This window comes from Ambystoma mexicanum, chromosome 9, assembly GCF_040938575.1.
Source record: "Ambystoma mexicanum isolate Mex_15411 chromosome 9, UKY_AmexF1_1, whole genome shotgun sequence".
In the NCBI taxonomy this organism is placed as follows: domain Eukaryota; kingdom Metazoa; phylum Chordata; class Amphibia; order Caudata; family Ambystomatidae; genus Ambystoma; species Ambystoma mexicanum.
The window spans coordinates 819,451,281-819,469,662 of NC_090931.1; the positions used below are offsets into that span (position 1 = coordinate 819,451,281).

Here is an 18,382-nt window from a genome sequence, read left to right on the forward strand (position 1 = left end):
CCAGCTGGAACCATTTCTCCGAACCAGAATTACTGTAATTCTAAGAGAACGGTCCTCTTGTTGTGTAGCCTTGCTTGCTCTCAGTTGAGACATGTCTTGGTTACCTTGCAGAGTTGCTAAAGCTTTTCCCTCAGAAGCCTCCCAGTTTGTGGCCCTTCAAGTGTTCTATTTTTCTACAAACATTTCTAAAAACATTGTGCAGGACTTTTTACCTACCTGCAAAGAAGATCTTCAGCTCCCCTTGACATTGTGCAATTAACATTGGCTGTCCTGGCTCCCTGAGTGACTCTTCTTACCTCAGACTCTGTGCTTTATCTTTTCCCCAGGAAAGGGTTAATTTACTGAACATTGGAAGGTTTCAGAAGTACTTACCATTTTATGAATTATTTGTTAACCTTTTTTATTCCTCTATTCTATCTTTTACACCAAACTCAGTATTGCCCTAAATGTACCAGTGATAAATCAATGTCCACAGTGTCCTAGCTATTTAAGTCACCCGAGAGTGTAGGAAGTATCTGTGTGCCATCCCCAATGGGTATCATCTGATTTAGAGAAACTAAGTGTGTGTTTTGAAGTGTATTTTAATTGTTACATATATTGCTCCCTTCTGAAGAAGGCGTATACAACCGACTATGAAATAAGTTAATAATTGTTTTATCAAGAAACCTTGAGTGTAAGTGTTTATTTGAATAACGGCTACTGTGAAACTCTGTGTCACAACATTACTGCTCACATTGACCCCTCTTCAGATCAGCCTGGCTGCTCAGCCACACTACCAACCTGTGTAGTTCAGACTTATACCAAAGGTTGGTCCCCTATTGCCAGGAGGTCAAGGTTATTGTAGTGCATTCAAAGGGTACTTTATACAAGCTTGCCTAACAATCTCTAAAGCGAGAAGGGATGTAGACTGGCTCCCCATCCAGAAGCGCATCACCTTTAAAACACTCTCCATTACCCACAGGTGCATCTCCAATACAGCACCACAATACCTCACCCAATCACCCAAAGAATCACTAAAGCTCAGTCATCGAGACCCATTAGGACCCCTTACACTGATCGACTAGTCGTGCCCAAAATGAAGAGAGGCAAATCCAGGGGCACAAGCTTCCCCCGCCTGGCAGCCAAACTCTGGAACGACCTCCCATGAGAAATCCTATTGGATCTTTAGGAAAGCTCTTAAAACGCAGCTGTTTGACTAAACATGCAACACCACATGTACACCACCCGACCTCTCAAACAGTGTTTGCCTTTTCCTCCTTACGATACCATTTACATGCTTGGTAATGCCTCGTAATTGTGCTACAATTGCAACTGTACTGATAAATCCCTGTGTTGCTGATTGGTTATGACTTTGAATCTTGAAATTGCGCTACAATTGTAACTGCTCCCAGGCCACCCTTATTGTTTCATGACTAAAAAACCACAATCACAGGACAAAGTATACTCCTGACTTGTACCTGCAACAGCGCCTCAATGCCTCCAGGTTGTTTGTGCGCTTTACAAATGAAATAAATAAAAATGCACAAATCCAGCTTTAAACACCTGACGTGCATGACACCGTTTCTGGTAGCCATCACCTTCATAAGAAGGGTTAGTCAGCTACAAACTTTGTCAGTGAAAGACCCTTTTTTTGGTTTCCATAAAGACAAGTTGGTATTCAGAACACACCCTAGGTTTTTACCTAAATTCATATCCAAGTTCCATATTAACCAATCCATTGAACTACCCACTTTCTTTCAAAATCCTTCAAACTCTGCTGAGAAAAACCTCCATACACTGGATGTAAGGAGGGCGGTTCTTTACTATGTAAACAAGACAAAACCACTAAAACCAACTATTTGTCTCCGTAGCAACTGGCCGGTGATCACGTTTCTAAAAACACCATATCCAGATGGATAGTGAAATGCACACAGCTCTGCTACTCCCTATCAAACAAGAGACTGCCTTTTACACCAAGAGCTCACTCTACGAGAGGTACATGAGCAACTTTGTCCTTTATTGCAAACGTTCCCCTAGACGCCATTTGCAAAGTAGCTACATGGAGTTCCATACATACTTTTACCCAGCATTACTGCATTGGTGCGCATTCTAAAACATCTATTTGCTGCTGTACCTTCTCACATCCCACCTTCTTCTCCAGACACGGCTTGCTGGTCTATGCATCCCATGTGATCTAAGCAGATCCACAAGCCTCAGAAGGGATACATTATTCACTGTATTCATATTTCTGATGCTTGTATCTGCTTAGTCACGTGCCCACCCTTCCTCCCCTGTGGAGTAGAAGGTGCATAGATGTTTTCTGGATTTACCTACTCTTACCTGCTGTATTACATCTGTACTCCCGCTACACTTCATGCTACCTCATGTCAGAAACAAAACATTCTGAGGGACTTCAACGCGTGAAGGACCATGGGTATAGGAGACGTCACAGTAGGGATAGTATTACTGGCACACCCTGTCAACATCCCTTTTTGAGTTTCAAAAACAAAAAATGTAATACGCCGCCACTACAACTAGATGTCGGCCTATGCATAGCATGTGAATCTAAGCAGATGAAAGCATCCGAAATACTATTACGGTTAGTAATGTATCCCATCTGCTGCCACCAGCTTGTCTTCAGGCACATATCAAAGTAACCATAAATCCCCTGTGCAAAAAGCTATGGTCAAACAAATGTATGCCGACTGTGACCTGCCATGTTTAAGCACTGATTCTTGCTTATTCGAAGATTGTAGGTTATACTGCTCTTGACATTGCAATGAAGGCCTCTAGCTGAGCTTGTTGCAATGTTCACCTTCACATCTCTCGCTTCTGACATATTTCCCTTTTGGCACATGCAAGTGTGTTTTAGGCTCTCGCTTTCTTAGGTGGAGTGGCCCTATTCGGTGGAAGTCGTTGCATGGCCAATGCTCTCGCCTGCTTCAAAGCGCGTGTGAAGCTTTTTCTTTTTTAACTCAACTTTATTTAGAGTTTTACAAATTAAGCAAACACAAATACACTTGAGAGAAAAAGTATCAGAGAGCGGTACAAAAGCATAATTAAAAGACCACCATGACCCCACATGAATTTGCTTGCTTCAAGCGTGCCCCCTTGGGCATCCCATGAATGCAATGAGGCCTGAGCTTAATGCCTAGCATTCCAGTAAGGACTTCTGGGGTTCCTGCACCCTCCATCTCCTTCTGGAGTTGCCAGTACTATAACAACTTAGAATAAGGAGAGGGATGGAAACAGGTTTGGGTCTGTGTGTGTTTAACAATATTGATCAGCAGATGAAAGTCAATGGGGCCCAAACATTCTGGAATCTTGTCAGTGAGCCCCGGATTATCACAAACACTCTCTCCATAGCCCATGTGTTCCACAGTTTTGTCCGCTACAGTCCCAGTGAGGGGCCCTCAACACTCTTGCAGTAGTGGGCTATTGTAAGTCTGGCAGCGTTTAGTGCCTGGGTGATACCATTACCATCCTTTCCTCATCCATATTACGGTTACATCCCAGTACCAGAATCAGTGGGTCCAATACCTGTCATTTATTCTAGTATAGCTTTCAAAAATATCTGGATAATGGGGCATCCCCACCCCATATGGCCCATCCTGCTCATTAGCCTACACGCTGGGACGAGAACCCTGGAACAAAACCGTGGTGACGCTCTGAACTATAATACCACCTGTGATGAATCCCAGGATGTCATCACTGCTTCCGTAGGGGGAGCTCCTTCTCATGAGGCCAGGGAGGTGAGGCTGCTACCCGATAGTCCCCCTGGGGGGTGGTACTCTGTGGATAGATCTCATGGGCAGGGAAGCCCCATAGGGGACCAGTGCCAGCTTTTGTAGGAGAACGCGGTATCCCCGGACACATGCACCTCTCCTTCAACCCCATTCTCTCCACCCCTACCCCATACACTTCTATAACATGCGGGAAGTAGAAAGGTTTGTCAGATGCTTTGGAGAGGAACCGCAAGAGGGACTGGTGCTCAGCGAAGAGAGCAGCAGGAGCAGACCCATAGACGACCGAGTGGCGGTCTCTACCGGACACACTGGGAAAACTGAGAGGCTGGCTGGGGAAAGCACCAGCAGCACAGCACTGCAGGACCATACGGTGCAGCTGGGAGAGTTGCCAAACAGGGTCTGTGGCAAGCCGAGAAGAGCCCTAGAGCACCAGCGAGGCAGAGGAAGACACTGGGAAGCCGGCAACCGACCGACCATCCCAAGACCCTAAAGGTACTGGGATGGCTGAACCTATGGTTGGGGCTGCTCAGATGGGGCACAGAAGACATTAAAAACCACAGTGTATGAAAAGTCGGGGAAAGAGGATAACCTCTAAAGAAACATTATTGATAGACTGTAATGAGCAGAACAGGGTTTGGGACTCTTACATGAGAAGGACGTATCATGTAACAAGAATACCTAATCGTCTTTGTGACAGTAACTGGAGGGAAGGTGACCCAGGGCTGTCGGATAGAGAGGAGAAGGTGAAGAGAACTATGAGAATACGACGAACAGAGTACTTGGCAGGGGAGTAAACCAAGTCTGCATGCTTGAGTAAGAGACCATAAAGTGAACTTCAAGAAGTAATACAGATAAACCCAGAACTTGACTGGCGAGTAAACCACGTCTGTGTTTGGGACTAAGAGACCTGATAGAGCAGGAAGCCAGGCCTGCCAATCAGGGTCAGGGAACAACCACAGCTTGTAGAAGCATCCAAGCCACTCTTCTTCGTCACAGTGCCTGGTAGTTGGAAACCAGGTCTGCCAACCAGGGTCTGGGGCCCCAGAGACTGAGAAGAATCCTGAGAAAGACCAGTTGGGGAAGGGAGACGTTTCCCCACCAATTGCTGAACTGTCTTATAAGACCGTGGAAGGATGGGGAAGGGAGACATTCCCCCAGCAGTTGATGAAATCTACCAGAAGCCTGATGCAGGCTGGAGAAGGGAGACATTCCCCCAACATTTGAGAAACTTTCAAACCAGGATCTGCCCTTTTTGTCTGTGGGAAAGGGAGTCATTGCTCTGGATTTGGAAGGCCTCCTTTTTTATTTAGTTTATCATAGAGAGTGAGGGACAGAGATAGGATTCTGACATAGGGCTTGGCACTTTTGCTTTTGGACATCCTGACTACATTGTAATTTGGTTGAGGTAGGGAAACCCCTCTTGGAGCTAGGGCAAGATAGGGGTTTCCTTTCATGTTCTCACTTCAGAGTCTTCTGCACCCTTACACACCTCAGATAAACCTTGTAGAGGCACTCGTTAGTGGTCGTGTATCTTGAGGCTTTTGCTGCATTAGCCCATATGGATGCCCAGGTCTCAATCATGATCCACAAGCCCAGCTCTTCCTTCCTTTAGTCATGTAGGGAAAAAAGCCCATTCCCATCTGCCTCTCCAGTAGGGGATAGATTTTGGATATCCGGCCCTTTGGGACGTGATCCTTGACAGTTAACTCCAGAGGGCTAGGCTGCCTATGCCCAGCCTCTTTAACAGTGTGATTTGTGAGCCAGTGGCAAAGCTTGATGTAGGTTAAACTGGTGTGTTACAGCAAGGTTAAGCTTCATCTTTGCCTCTTGAAAGTTTAGGGGATGTCTGTGTACATATCAGTCTCTCAAATGCTGCAAGCCCCCCTCTGTCCATCTATGAAAGGTCACCCAATCACTTCCTGGTGTAAATTCGGGGTTTCCCACTTCTGGGAAGAGATCAGACCTAGCCCTGACCAAACCCCCCATAATCGTTGAGTCCCATGCCAGTATGACAGTGAGGCTGCTGTCAAGTCCTTGCTTGTGTGAATCTTTAAGTAGTATATCCATCTTGACTAACTGAATTATAAGAGATTGACCTCTCTGATGACACTGGTTTACATGAAAGAGCACAGGTGGTGTCAAAGGCTGATATAATGAGCCTTTGTACTCTAGCATGATTAATTCAGTTTGCAACCTTCACCTGTTGGGACCACCCCTTCCATTGGAAAGCATGTGTTTTGGGTATAAGAGAACAGGGCATTGAGGGACGGGGCACTTCTGGATGTGGGTCTCGTGTTGCTGTTGGGTCTGTTCTGTCATTGATTTTTACTAACAAAGAGTTCACCAATCCACCAGAATCGTGAACGGTCCTTTTCCTCACCACTATTGCACTGCACTGTAAGGTGCTGTGTTCATTGTTAAAAAGAACAAGAATTCAAAAAGGAAACACAATTTCCCAGTTCACAGTCTGCAGGTCTAGTCGGTTCCCAGAACAAATGAGCAAAAGGGAAGTGAACCTCAAGGCTTCACTGCCCTTCAAAATGTTAGGACAAAATCGATAATAAAACAAGGTACTTCCCTTCAAAAAGTTAGGACAGGATTAAACACAAAGCAAAAAGAGTGGGGTTGCATATAAAACTATGAAGGGAACGTTGCAAAAAGAACCTCTTTCTTACCAATATTCCTCCCCAACCCCGACTAGGGAACGGGGATCGAATCCACCCCTGTTTGGGTTTCCTGTTCCAGTGTGTTATTGCTATGTGGAGTACCTGGCCTATGCTCAATGGTGAAGTTAAAGCCTTCAAGACTTATGGACCACCTGAGAAACTTAGGATTCTCTCCCTTCATGGTCATAAGCCACTTTAAGGATTTATGGTCAGTCTGCATAGTGAAGTGAGTTCCAAAGAGGTATGGTCTCAGTTTCCTAAGGGCCCACACAATGGAAAAACACTCGTCCTCCACAGTTGCCCACCTGAGCCCTGTGGGCTTAAGCTGGTGACTGATTAAACATATCAGATGTTCCATGCCTTTATCATCTAATTTGAGGGAGGACTGCACCTTTTACCCTGTCAGAGCCACCTGTCTGCACTACAAAAGGTATCTGGTAATCGGGTACCCTGACAACAGGGGCCTGACAAATGGAATCGTTTAGGCCTGGTAATTATCACAGCGGGCCTGTGGTTGCTGCAGCAACAATAGAAACTAAGTAGATCTTGTGTTGGTGCCGTCGCATCATTCTTGAAGTTTAAGTCTTACTGCTCTACGATCTACCTTTATTGAGTTTAGCGAGATCTAAATGTCTCTTCCCTGTGCATTATAATTAGGTGTTCTCTCATAATCCTCCCTCAGAGCTGGTTCTGAAAATCCACCTCAACACCCATTGAAGATTTTTTTGGGATAGGTTCTCTTGGTCCTCAAACTGTTAAGATCAGGAAATGGTGGTGCGTAGAAAGGGCAGGGCATGTTGCTTACCATGATGTTCCAAAGGTACCAAAATGGCTACAGTTTAACCTAAGTAAAATCTTTCAAAAGAGGAGTTAGTGTGCTTTATAGAACAGTTTAAACACCATTCTTTCCCTTCTAAGCCGTTCACCCTTAATTTCTTTTTCTTTCAGACACTGCCCTGTTTGGTTCGCATGTGTAGCAAAGAGCGGTTGCTGGAGGAGAGGGTGGAAGGAGCTGAAACTCTTGCCTATTTGATCGAGCCTGACGTTGAGCTTCAGAGAATTGCCAGCATCACAGACCATCTCATTGCCATGCTTGCAGACTACTTCAAGTACCCCAGCTCAGTGAGTGCCATCACGGACATCAAAAGGGTGTGTACTCTGATTGTAATTGCACACCCAAACTGTATATTACATTCCACCATGAAATCAGCTTCTTTTTATCAGTCCACTTTGCATTATAATAACGATAGGGCAGCAGTTTGTTTAACGGATGACTATCATTCCAGATAGCTATTAACAGTGCAGATTGAGGCCTAGCGAAATCCAGAGAGACAATTAATTTCTCATGTGTGTTAGGAAAATATATTTCTGATGTTTGTTAATCTGCTTAGAATCACATGCTGTGCATAGGTCCGACATCCAGTGGTCACTGCGGAGTATTGCATTTTGTTTTTCGTAGTCGAAAAGGGGACGTCGACAAGGCGTGTCTGTAACACTATCCCTATAGTGACGTGTGTTGTACGCACAATCCCTCACGCGTCGAGGTCCCTCAGATTGTTTTTTTCCGCCCAGCTACCGGTCGCCTTTATGGGGAGCTCCTCGAGAGACATTGCCAAATAGTTTCTTCGACCTTTGGTAGTTTGTTATTAATATTAATAACGATAGATCCCTCCCTCGACGCAGAGCCGTTTCTCCGCCGAGCATGATCTTCGACGGAAGGACGAGTGGAGGAGATCCTTCGATGCTGCCGAACACGTGGCCTGGCCTCGCCGGCCATACACAGTAGGGAGAGTGGGGCTTTGTGGTCTGTCTTTCTTTTCTTTAAGAATGCCTTTCTCTTTCCCCTCCCTCTCTTTCGAGGTCGTAGTCACACCTATTACCCTCAGCTATGGAGAGGACGCCATTTAGGTTTTGCCCGCTTTGCAAGGGTAAATATACCTGGAAGGATAAGCATAAACGGTGCAACCGTTGCTTACCCCTCGATCACCAGGAGGATGGCTGTGCGGCCTGCAAATTACTAAAGCCCAAAACTCTAAAGGACTACAGGGTCAAAAGGTGGGCGGCCTACGCCATGTCTAGGCCTGACTCCTCGCCCGCCGCCGCCAAATGTGACGAGGACAGTGACTACACGGCCCCCGTAACGGAGGCTGTAGACCTCTCAAAGGAGCGTTCACGCTCCTCGTCGTCGTCGTCCGTCCCCGGCCCCGACAAGCCCGACTCACGCCCAGCTTATGGGGATGAACCTCCCAGCGACAAGGACGCACACAGAAAAACACCAAAGCACATACCCCCAGGCACACATTCGTCGAAGACGAAGACAGCCATAGCGCCAACGGGGACACCGGGCCCACCGACGTCTTCCACCGACCGTAAGGGTCGTCAGCTCTCCCCGACACCGCTTCCGTGACAGGCGACTGGGCACTCTAAAAATAAGGGCGCTAACACCAAAATTTCCGGCGACACGCATTCGCAAGAGCGCTCACGTTGCCACCAATGACTCGACGACCAAGGACTCGACGACCAAAGGCTCGACGCTCCATAGCGCGACGGCGACCGATCCCTCGGAAGATAGAATGATCGCCGAAAGCCGCGCGCGCATAGCATCTAAGGACGGCCAAAGACGTACGGCAAGTGAAACGCCGAAAACCGTGCACAAGACTAAAGATACGCCGAAGGCGCCGGAAAACAGATCCGGTCAGTTCCCGACACCGTCGGAAGGCCCTAGCCAGCAAGAAGGCTACTCAGAAGGCGAAGGCTCTCTTTCTTCGACGTTATGGGACAGAACCAGACAATTACAGGAGGAAGAAACCCCCTTTTCTTTCCCAGACCGTCCTGGCCGACCTTTGAAAGGTTCCAGACCTGTATGGACAAACTAGATAGGTTCATGTCCATCCCAGAAGACAGGGCGCCCAAGAGACCAAGGGAGGCACCCCTTGAGAGTCCAAGGGCTAAATACCAGAAGTTTTATAACCCCATACAGGAGGACATAAACTCTTACAATCCCACTGAGGAAGACACCTTCTTCCAAGAGGAAGATGAGTTCACCTATGTTGAGGACCAACAAGAAGAGGAAGGTTTTCACGAGGAAACTAACCTATATGAGGAAGGATTCCAGGAAGACACAGGCGAGGGCGACCAAAATCCCTGGCAGTCACCGGCTAGGTCGACTGACACAGGAAGTAGCAGTATAGTCATCCGGTCTACTGAAACTACACCAGTCAGGAACCCTTCGCCTGTCGATGATCAACCCACCTTCAATGCACTGCTGAAGAAGGCAGCAGCGCATTTCGAAATCGAAACTGGGGACGTCACCCCAGACACCGATTTTGTGGAGAGGATTATCAGAGAAAAACCCCCCACTAGCCAGGTTATACCTATCCTCGCCTCAGTTAAGAGACGTATTACACCTTCTCTTTCCACTCCTGCATTGGTGAGAGGGGTCAATCCGAGGATTGAGAAACTGTTCTCTCCCTCTCAATCAGACCCATTATATATTAAGGGTCACTCAATCCCGGACTCCCTGGTCGTGACCAACACCAGAAAAAGGGCAGGAGTCCCACTATCTACTAGCGAGGCACCCCCAGATAAAGAGGAGAAGAAGCTGTATGCCCTTGCCAAGAGAATCGCCACCTCTGCAGCATTCTCTACCAGAATCGCCAATAATAATACCCTATTGGCAAGCTACGCCGATGCTCAATGGGCTAAGCTCAGACAGGACATCGAAGAAGCTCCCGAACCCCTAAGGACTTGTTTACTGGCTACAGTTAACGAGGGCTCTCTGGTCAATCAAAGCATCGTCAAGAATACCCTCGATGCAGCAGAGACGGCTGGCCGCACTTTGGTACAAGGAATTTTACTGAAGCGTCACGTCTGGCTTCGCAATTCCGGATTTAAAGCGGAAACACAAGCATCCCTTATTAATAAACCCATAGAGGAATCCAACCTCTTTGGGAGAGCAGTGGATGACGCGCTGGAGAACGCGAAGAAAGAATTTGATACAATAAAGACCTTGGACCAAATTTCTAAACCGCCTAATAGGCGGGGATTTGGTAATAAGCGCTTTTTTCGTGGACAACGCCAGCAACAAAACCAACAACAACAGTACTCTGCCAGCAACTACCAGAGTAATAGCGGCCAGTACAATCAGAGGGGTCAACGTCGTGGCATGGGTAGAGTCCGGGGTTCCACCCCTAGAGGCTCCCAAGCCAACAACACCACCAAGTGACGCGAAGATTCGTGTCCCCTCCCATGCAACGCCGGTCGGGGGCCGGTTAACATCCTTTCTTCCAGCATGGGAGGGAATAACATCAGACCGCTGGGTACTTTCCACTGTAGCCCGCGGCTACTGTATAGAGTTCAACAGTTCCCCAACATACAGACCCCCGAGGGGACGCCGCATGACACCAGAACACCTCGCCATCCTTCTCCAAGAAGTGGACCAACTGCTGGAAAAAGGAGCCATAGAGGTTGTGCCTCTATCTCAGGTAACGGAAGGTATTTATTCAGTGTACTTCCTTGTACCCAAAAAGGATCTAACCATGCGCCCTGTATTAGATCTGCGCCCAGCGAACAAGTTTGTCAAACCCCAGAAGTTTCGTATGGTGACCTTACAGGAAGTGATCCCACTGCTATCACAGGGAGATTACATGACAACACTGGACATGAAAGATGCATACTTTCATATTTTAATGTTGCCAGCGCACAGAAAATACCTCAGGTTCATGATAGAGGGCAAACACTACCAGTTCAGAGTGCTACCCTTCGGCATAGCATCTGCTCCAAGGGTATTCACGAAAGTACTGGCAGTGGCAGCGGCACACCTGCGCAGGTTATCCATCCCAGTATACCCTTACCTCGACGACTGGCTCATAACAGGGGATTCTTACGAGACATGCTTCTCAAACACCCAAAAGACTGTAGACCTTTTGTTCCAACTGGGCTTCTCCATCAACGAGAAGAAGTCCAGCTTAGACCCCAGCCAAGTCAAACAATTCCTAGGGGCTCTAATTCGAACAAAGGACTGCCTCGTCTTCCCCTCCAACGAGAGGGTCCAAAACATGCCGTTTCAGATCCCCCATATGTGGCAGGTCGAGAGGTGACGGTGCGCAAAGCGATGCGTTTGCTAGGTATGATGGCGTCGTGTATTTATTTGGTACCTCACGCGCGCCTGCGCATGCGCCCAATGCAAGAGTGGCTCAACAGCCAGTGGTGTCAGGCCAGCGGACAATGGGACGATCTAGTGGTGGTCTCGCAGGCCTTGGTTCTCTTGCTACGGTGGTGGACAAAGGAAAACCTGATAATAGGGAAACCCTTTGCCACACCAGCGGTGGAGGCCACTCTAACCACTGACGCATCCCTCACAGGATGGGGGGCTCACCTATCCCATCAAACTGCTCACGGAGTCTGGACTCCGAACGTAGCATCCAAGCACATAAACCTACTGGAGCTACTGGCGGTGTTCAAAGCACTAAAAGCCTTCCAGGAACACCTACAAGGGAAGACAGTGATGGTCCTTACAGACAGCACTACAGCCATGTACTACATCAACAAGCAGGGGGGAACACACTCTCCAGGACTGTCCAAGCTGTCCCAGAATATATGGAAGTGGGCTCTTAAACACAACATGTTCCTACTGTCACAACACGTACCAGGGGAACTCAATCTGCTAGCAGACGAACTCAGCAGAGGCTTCCCCCTGCCCGAAGAGTACGAATGGCAATTGCACGAAGACATCGTCTTAGACGTCTTCACGCAATGGGGATTCCCGGAAATAGACCTGTTCGCAACACTGGAGAACTCACAATGCCAAAGGTACGCCTTCAGGTACCCCCAAAACCAGTCCAAGGGGAACGGTCTGTCGATTCAATGGTCAGGGAAATTTGTTTACGCCTTTCCCCCGACTCCCCTTCTCAACAAGGTGGTGCACAAGATGCACTAGGTGCAGGTTACCATGATACTAGTGGCCCCAATGTGGGCCCGGCAGCCATGGTTCGCTCACTTGATGGAGATGTCCCTATCCGCCACAGTGAGACTTCCCTGCCCGTACAACATGCTGTCACAGGACAAGGGCAGGACACTGCATCCATGCCCTCAGACCATGAACTTAGCAGCCTGGCTCCTGAGATCATAGAATTTGGACATCTACAACTCCCGCAGAGATGTATGGACATCCTCAGGGAAGCCAGAAAACCTAATATTCGCCACTGCTATTCTAGCAAGTGGAAAAGATTTGTCATCTGGTGTAGAGGTAAGAGCATCAGCCCGGTTGACTGCTCTCCCACAAACATTGTTCTATACTTGACCCATTTACTGGATTCAGGTCTAGTGTTCAATTCCATTAAAGTCCACCTAGCAGCACTTTCTGCATACACCACTTCCCAACTTAGTGTTGTGGTGGAAGATACCAGTTATCAAAGCCTTCATGGAGGGGGTAAAGAGAATACACCCTCCGATAGCTAACCCAGCTCCCGGATGGGACTTAAATGTGGTACTTTCTAGACTCATGGGCCCTCCCTTTGAACCCATACACAAGGCAACTCTTAAAGACCTCACTCGTAAGACTGCTTTCCTAATAGCTATCACCTCCATTAGGAGAGTAAGTGAACTACAGGCTCTTTCTGTTCTAGACCCCTTCGTAACAGTTCACAAGGATAAGGTGGTTCTACGCACACACCCAAGGTTTGCACCAAAATTCATCTCAAAATTTCATGTAAACCAGTCAATAGAACTACCAATCTTCTTTCAAAACCCTTCCAGCTTGGGAGAAAAAAGTCTGCATACACTAGATGTATGCAGAGCTGTCATGTTCTACATGGAAAGAACCAGACCACTGAGAAAGACTAATCAGTTCTTTGTCTCGGTGGCAGCAGGAAGAGAAGGAGATGCAGTCTCAAAGTCCACTATATCTAGATGGATTGTTCAATGCATCACTCTCTGTTACACTCTTGCTAAGAGAGAACTACCCTTCAAGCCAAGAGCACATTCCACTCGAGGCACTGGGGCTTCCATAGCGTTCATTGCAAATGTTCCCCTTGAGTCCATCTGCAAAGCGGCTACCTGGAGTTCTGTGCACACCTTTACAAAACACTACTGTCTAGATGCACACTCTAGATCTGACTTCCAGGTGGGACAGGCAGTATTAAGACATCTTTTCTCTGCTGTTCCTCCTCATAACCCACCGCCAACTCCGGGTACTGCTCGCTAGTCTATGCACAGCATGTGATTCTAAGCAGATTAACAAACATCAGAAGACAATGCATTACTTACCGTAAAAGCATTTCTGATGGTTGTATCTGCTTAGATTCACATGCGCCCACCCTTCCTCCCCGCTCGGATTGAAGGAACATAGACATCTTTCTACATCTCTCTCTTTTCTGTACTCACTCACGTATAGAAGGCTCCCTCAGGGCAGAAAAAATACAAACAGAGGGACCTCGACGCGTGAGGGATTGTGGGTACAACGCACGTCACTATAGGGATAGTGTTACAGACACGCCTTGTCGACGTCCCCTTTTCGACTACGAAAAACAAAATGCAATACTCCGCAGTGACCACTGGATGTCGGACCTATGCACAGCATGTGAATCTAAGCAGATACAACCATCAGAAATACTTTTTACGGTAAGTAATGAATTGTCATTTTTTTGCTTTCAGTAGGTTGCCCATTTATTTTGGGGGCACTGATCAGTCTATAAGACTACATGTGCAGGCTGGAACCTGAAACCCATTTTTGTCTATGGTAAAGCCTTGTTGAATCATAGACGTATAGTAGTGCAATGTAGCCTTTTCTCCCACTTTACTTTTACTTTTTGAAATGTTTCTGCACCTGTTGAAGCTCAGAGGGGCTGCTGGCAGTGGCTGCCTTTTTCTTTACGTTTTTGGGTGCACTCCTTAGCACCATTTCACATTTACTGCATTTCAGTGCTCAAAATGGCTTTCCCATGTAGTTTAAGCCCTGTCATTGTGCTTCCCTGACTTGCTGGCCATCTTGCTGCCGCCGTGCAGAGGTAGTGCATGTTTATTTATGGACATTACTCTTTGTGGGCTCTTTCGAGAGACCCAGGAAGCCTTGTTGAAGGACTGCAAACAGCCCCAACACACAAAAGCAACCCTTGTGTGAGTCATAATTCTTGTGCTGGCTCTTCATATTTGGAATGTCCTTTGAATGTTGCGGGTCCTACCATTGATGGGCTCTGGTGTCCCCGCATAGGATTTAGTATATCAGAATGGGATCTCGAACTATTCTGCAGTCCATCACTGGAGCCAAGTGTCCAAGGAAGAAGATGCTAATGAAGGAAGCCAGAAGACTGTTGCTGGGACCACCATTGGCTAAACCCAATGACTGCAAGGCAAAGCTTTGCTCTTAACTCGATAGGGGAGACCATCCATGGTATGTCAGTCATTTGAACTTGTGGGCCTAACATGTTCAGAGTCCTGTATCATCAAGATCAACATTGATAACTGATGGGTTGTGGTTCTGTATCTGAAGCACAGCATCTGAACTGGGAACTTCTACTGTTGTCAAGATCTCATGAAGTCTGGTGCTGTAACCTATGCCGTGCAGCATCCTGGTCATAGACTCAGTACCTCACTGCTCTGCTGCAACTGCCTGTGTCACATAGGGATGTACTGGTGTGGAGCCTTTGTCTTGTGGCCCTTCGTGCCTGTTGACCTTGTGCGGGTTCACTGTAATTGCTTGTCTTGCCGGAGGTGACATGGGTGTCCACCAACTTCGATCGTAGGAGCCATTTTAGAGACCTTCTTTCAACTGTAGGCAAATCCATCCTGGTGGTGATCCACTTCATTAATTCTCTAACAGAAACCGCAACCGTTGACTTGCCGGATCCAGCTGTCAGTCATGTGTAGAATCCTCTTCAGCTCCAGGGCTGACTGTAAGAGCAGTAGTACCCAATAGCCCAAACATACATGGGTCATTGTTTTTAATTATCAAGGTATAGGTGCCTGCATTGCCGAGTTGTTTAAAAGTCCCCCTCATTCCTACTGGATATCATGCGGCGTGAAGTACCCGGATCTGACCGTTTATGCTGAAACCTGAGCCTGGGCATCCGGTCTGGTGTATTTCTGTTTGAATGGAATTAGTAGCTTCCCCATCCGTTTATGGGAAACCTAACTCTTGTTTTATTGTAAATCTGTTGTACCGACTATAATATGGCTGTGATTGTAAGCCCCATTGGTTCTCATGGGAAAACTTTGAAATACGTAACAAACTTCACCAAAATATCCAAAACGCTGGGTACTAACCATTGGTGACCTTTGTTTCTAGGACAGGGTTTGAACCCATCAAGCTTACTTTTGGACTGTTGGTTCTCCCTTATAGAACTATAAGGCCTATGTGATAATGTATACATCTTTATCCCCCACATTAGGTTATTGATGTTGTGTTACTAGTCAAACTGTGAATTCTGAAATGTGGTGTGTGTTTAACTTTTGTTACTATACTGTGTTTTGTATATGTGTAAATATTGTTCTACTTACCTTTTGGCATCTGGTAATTATTGCTTATATTTTACTAAGTGGTCTATCTGACCACTCTACCAGGAATCATCTGCATGCACAACCTCTCCTGCTACAACTGCACTGACGATACCCAAATTATCCTAAGAATTCCCAAAACAAGCACCAACCCACGTCCCGACCTTGAAGCTTGCCTCAGTGATATTGACCGATGGATGACAAGAAACCACCTCCTTCTGAACCCAGAAAAAACGGAGATCATGGTGTGCAGCAACACTGCACTTCTCCCGCAACCGCTCCCATGGCCCCCCTCTCTTGGTATCCCCCTCCCTCCAATATAGTCAGAAACCGTGGCTGCATTATAGACTTGGGCCTAATCCTCTCCCATTAGAGCCATAATGTATCAGAATCCTGTCACTACCACCTCAAACTCCTAAGACATATTTTCCCCTACCTCACATACCCCAACAGACTTGCCGCCATTATGTCCATTGTTATGTCGAGATTGGACTATGCCAACTCCTTACACCTCGGAGCACCGGCATACCAATTTAACAAACTCCAAAGAGCCTAAAACGCTGCAGCCAAACTCCTTTTTGCCCTGGGACACAGAGATCACATCTCCCTGCTCTCTGCACCCTTCACTGGCTCCCTGTGGCGCAAAGTGCTACTTTCAAAACCCTATGCATCACCCACCGAGCAGTACACAAGATTGGCCCATCATACCTACAAGGGAATATTAAACCCTACCTCCCATCACGCATCCTAGGATGAAGCACTGCACTCTTGCTAGTCATTCCAACCTCCCATTCAGCCAGCATTGGAGGATCTGCCTTCTCAACTTTGGCTCCAACTCTGTGGAACTCACTCCCCCCACACATTGAACACATCCAAGACTACATGGCCTTCCGCAAAGCTCTAAAAACCTTGCTCTTTCCGTAAACCTGGTTTGGATCATTCTAGGGCCGCTGAAACCCAACAACAACATTGACCACGACTTCACTGACATTACATTGGAAAGTAATTACAGCCTGCGGACAAATGTTCGAGAAGATACCGAGCAAATGACTACAGAAGCGACCAATTAATCACCAAGACAGAATTAAGAAATGGGTAACATAGATGGCATCCTCAACGTCCGGCAGGCGCTAAGATTTGTAATTACTGTCTAACCGCTTCCTGAGTCTACTACACAGGCCTAGCAGCCTCCTCTGCCACCTCTGAGTGCAACTACTGCGAGACTTGAGAATGTGATCCGGAACGGTGGGCTCGTAAGAATAAAACATCCACTCCAGACACTCCTCTCTTATCACTATGCTCACCCTCTACTCTACACCAACACACAATAGAGCGCAGCTATACCCCTCTATCAATTTTGGCCTTACTCCTCACATACAAACAGTACTCCAGGAACACTTCAACATCCTAATAGAACGCAGCTATACCACACGAAAAAATCGGTCTAGCTGCACACATAAATGTCCTACGCAGGCCTAATGCCACCAGAATGCAGTATCTGAGACTATCCACCAGACTGCACACTGTCAACTGATTCGCAATACCACAGCACCTCATTTTAGGATGCAGCTACCATCAGGCAATCGCCTGAGCTGCTCACATAGTGAATGCACCCAAGCACCCTTCACTTCCCTACTCTCTCGACTGCCCTGGACCACGGTCCCCAATGGCGTGCAACCCACAAGCGCTTTAAGATCATACCAATGATATATATAAGAGCGCTATATAAATGCCAAATAACAAATAATTGAACTTTTTTATATTTACTCGTTTGGCCATTTATTGCTTTTGAGCTCTTTTTTGTTAATTGTGCTTTACACCAAACTGCTGCTCTCCAAAGCCTCAGCCTAACTGTTTACCCTCGTTACCAAGAAATAGTTAAGTTCATGCTTATTGTGAAACCTTTGCAGTTTCACTAAAATTGGCTTCCTAGAACCCTACACAGCAATGGCTTTTGTATTGTATTGGTTATTTATATAGCGCTCTTTCCCCATTTGTATGGCCTCAATGCGATTTGTGATTGGAACGCCCTTTGGTATAAGCATATACTGCACAAGTTGGTAGAGTGAGTGAGCAGCCAGGCTTATCTCAGGAGGCGTCAATGTGAGCTTTAGGGTTATCACACAACGATTTATAGTGACCAGTATCCAAATAAACACTCACTCTCAAGGTTTCTTGATTAAACAATTATTAATTTATTTAAACAGTCAGTTGAATAAGCCTTCTTTAAAAGGGAGCATTATAAAGGTAACACACAAATATACTTCAAAATACTCAATCTTAGTTTCTCTAAATCAGCAAATACCCATTTGGAATGGCACACATATTCTTCCTACACCTGAGGTGACGTTAATATCTAGGACAGCGTGGACATGTGGACATTAATATATCACTAATACATTTAGAGCAATACTGAAGTTGGTGTCAAAAGTAGTAGTTGAGGGGATAAAACGATGGTTAAATATTCTTAAGCATGGAAGTACTTTTTAGAACCTTCCA

At 46.7% G+C, this 18,382-nt stretch overlaps 1 protein-coding gene across 7 annotated transcripts in view; it reads left to right on the forward strand.

Annotated features, from left to right (window-relative positions):
* ARMC8 (armadillo repeat containing 8) overlaps nucleotides 1–18,382 on the forward strand; it is a 1,620,024-nt gene that overhangs the window by 860,476 nt on the left and 741,166 nt on the right. For 6 of the 7 annotated variants that reach the window (XM_069615827.1, XM_069615825.1, XM_069615821.1 and 3 more), the window contains one exon: nucleotides 7,340–7,540. In XM_069615827.1, coding sequence (XP_069471928.1) covers nucleotides 7,340–7,540 — 201 coding nt within the window. The remainder of the gene's footprint in view (nucleotides 1–7,339; nucleotides 7,541–18,382) is intronic. The other variant, XM_069615824.1, reaches the window with a different exon arrangement.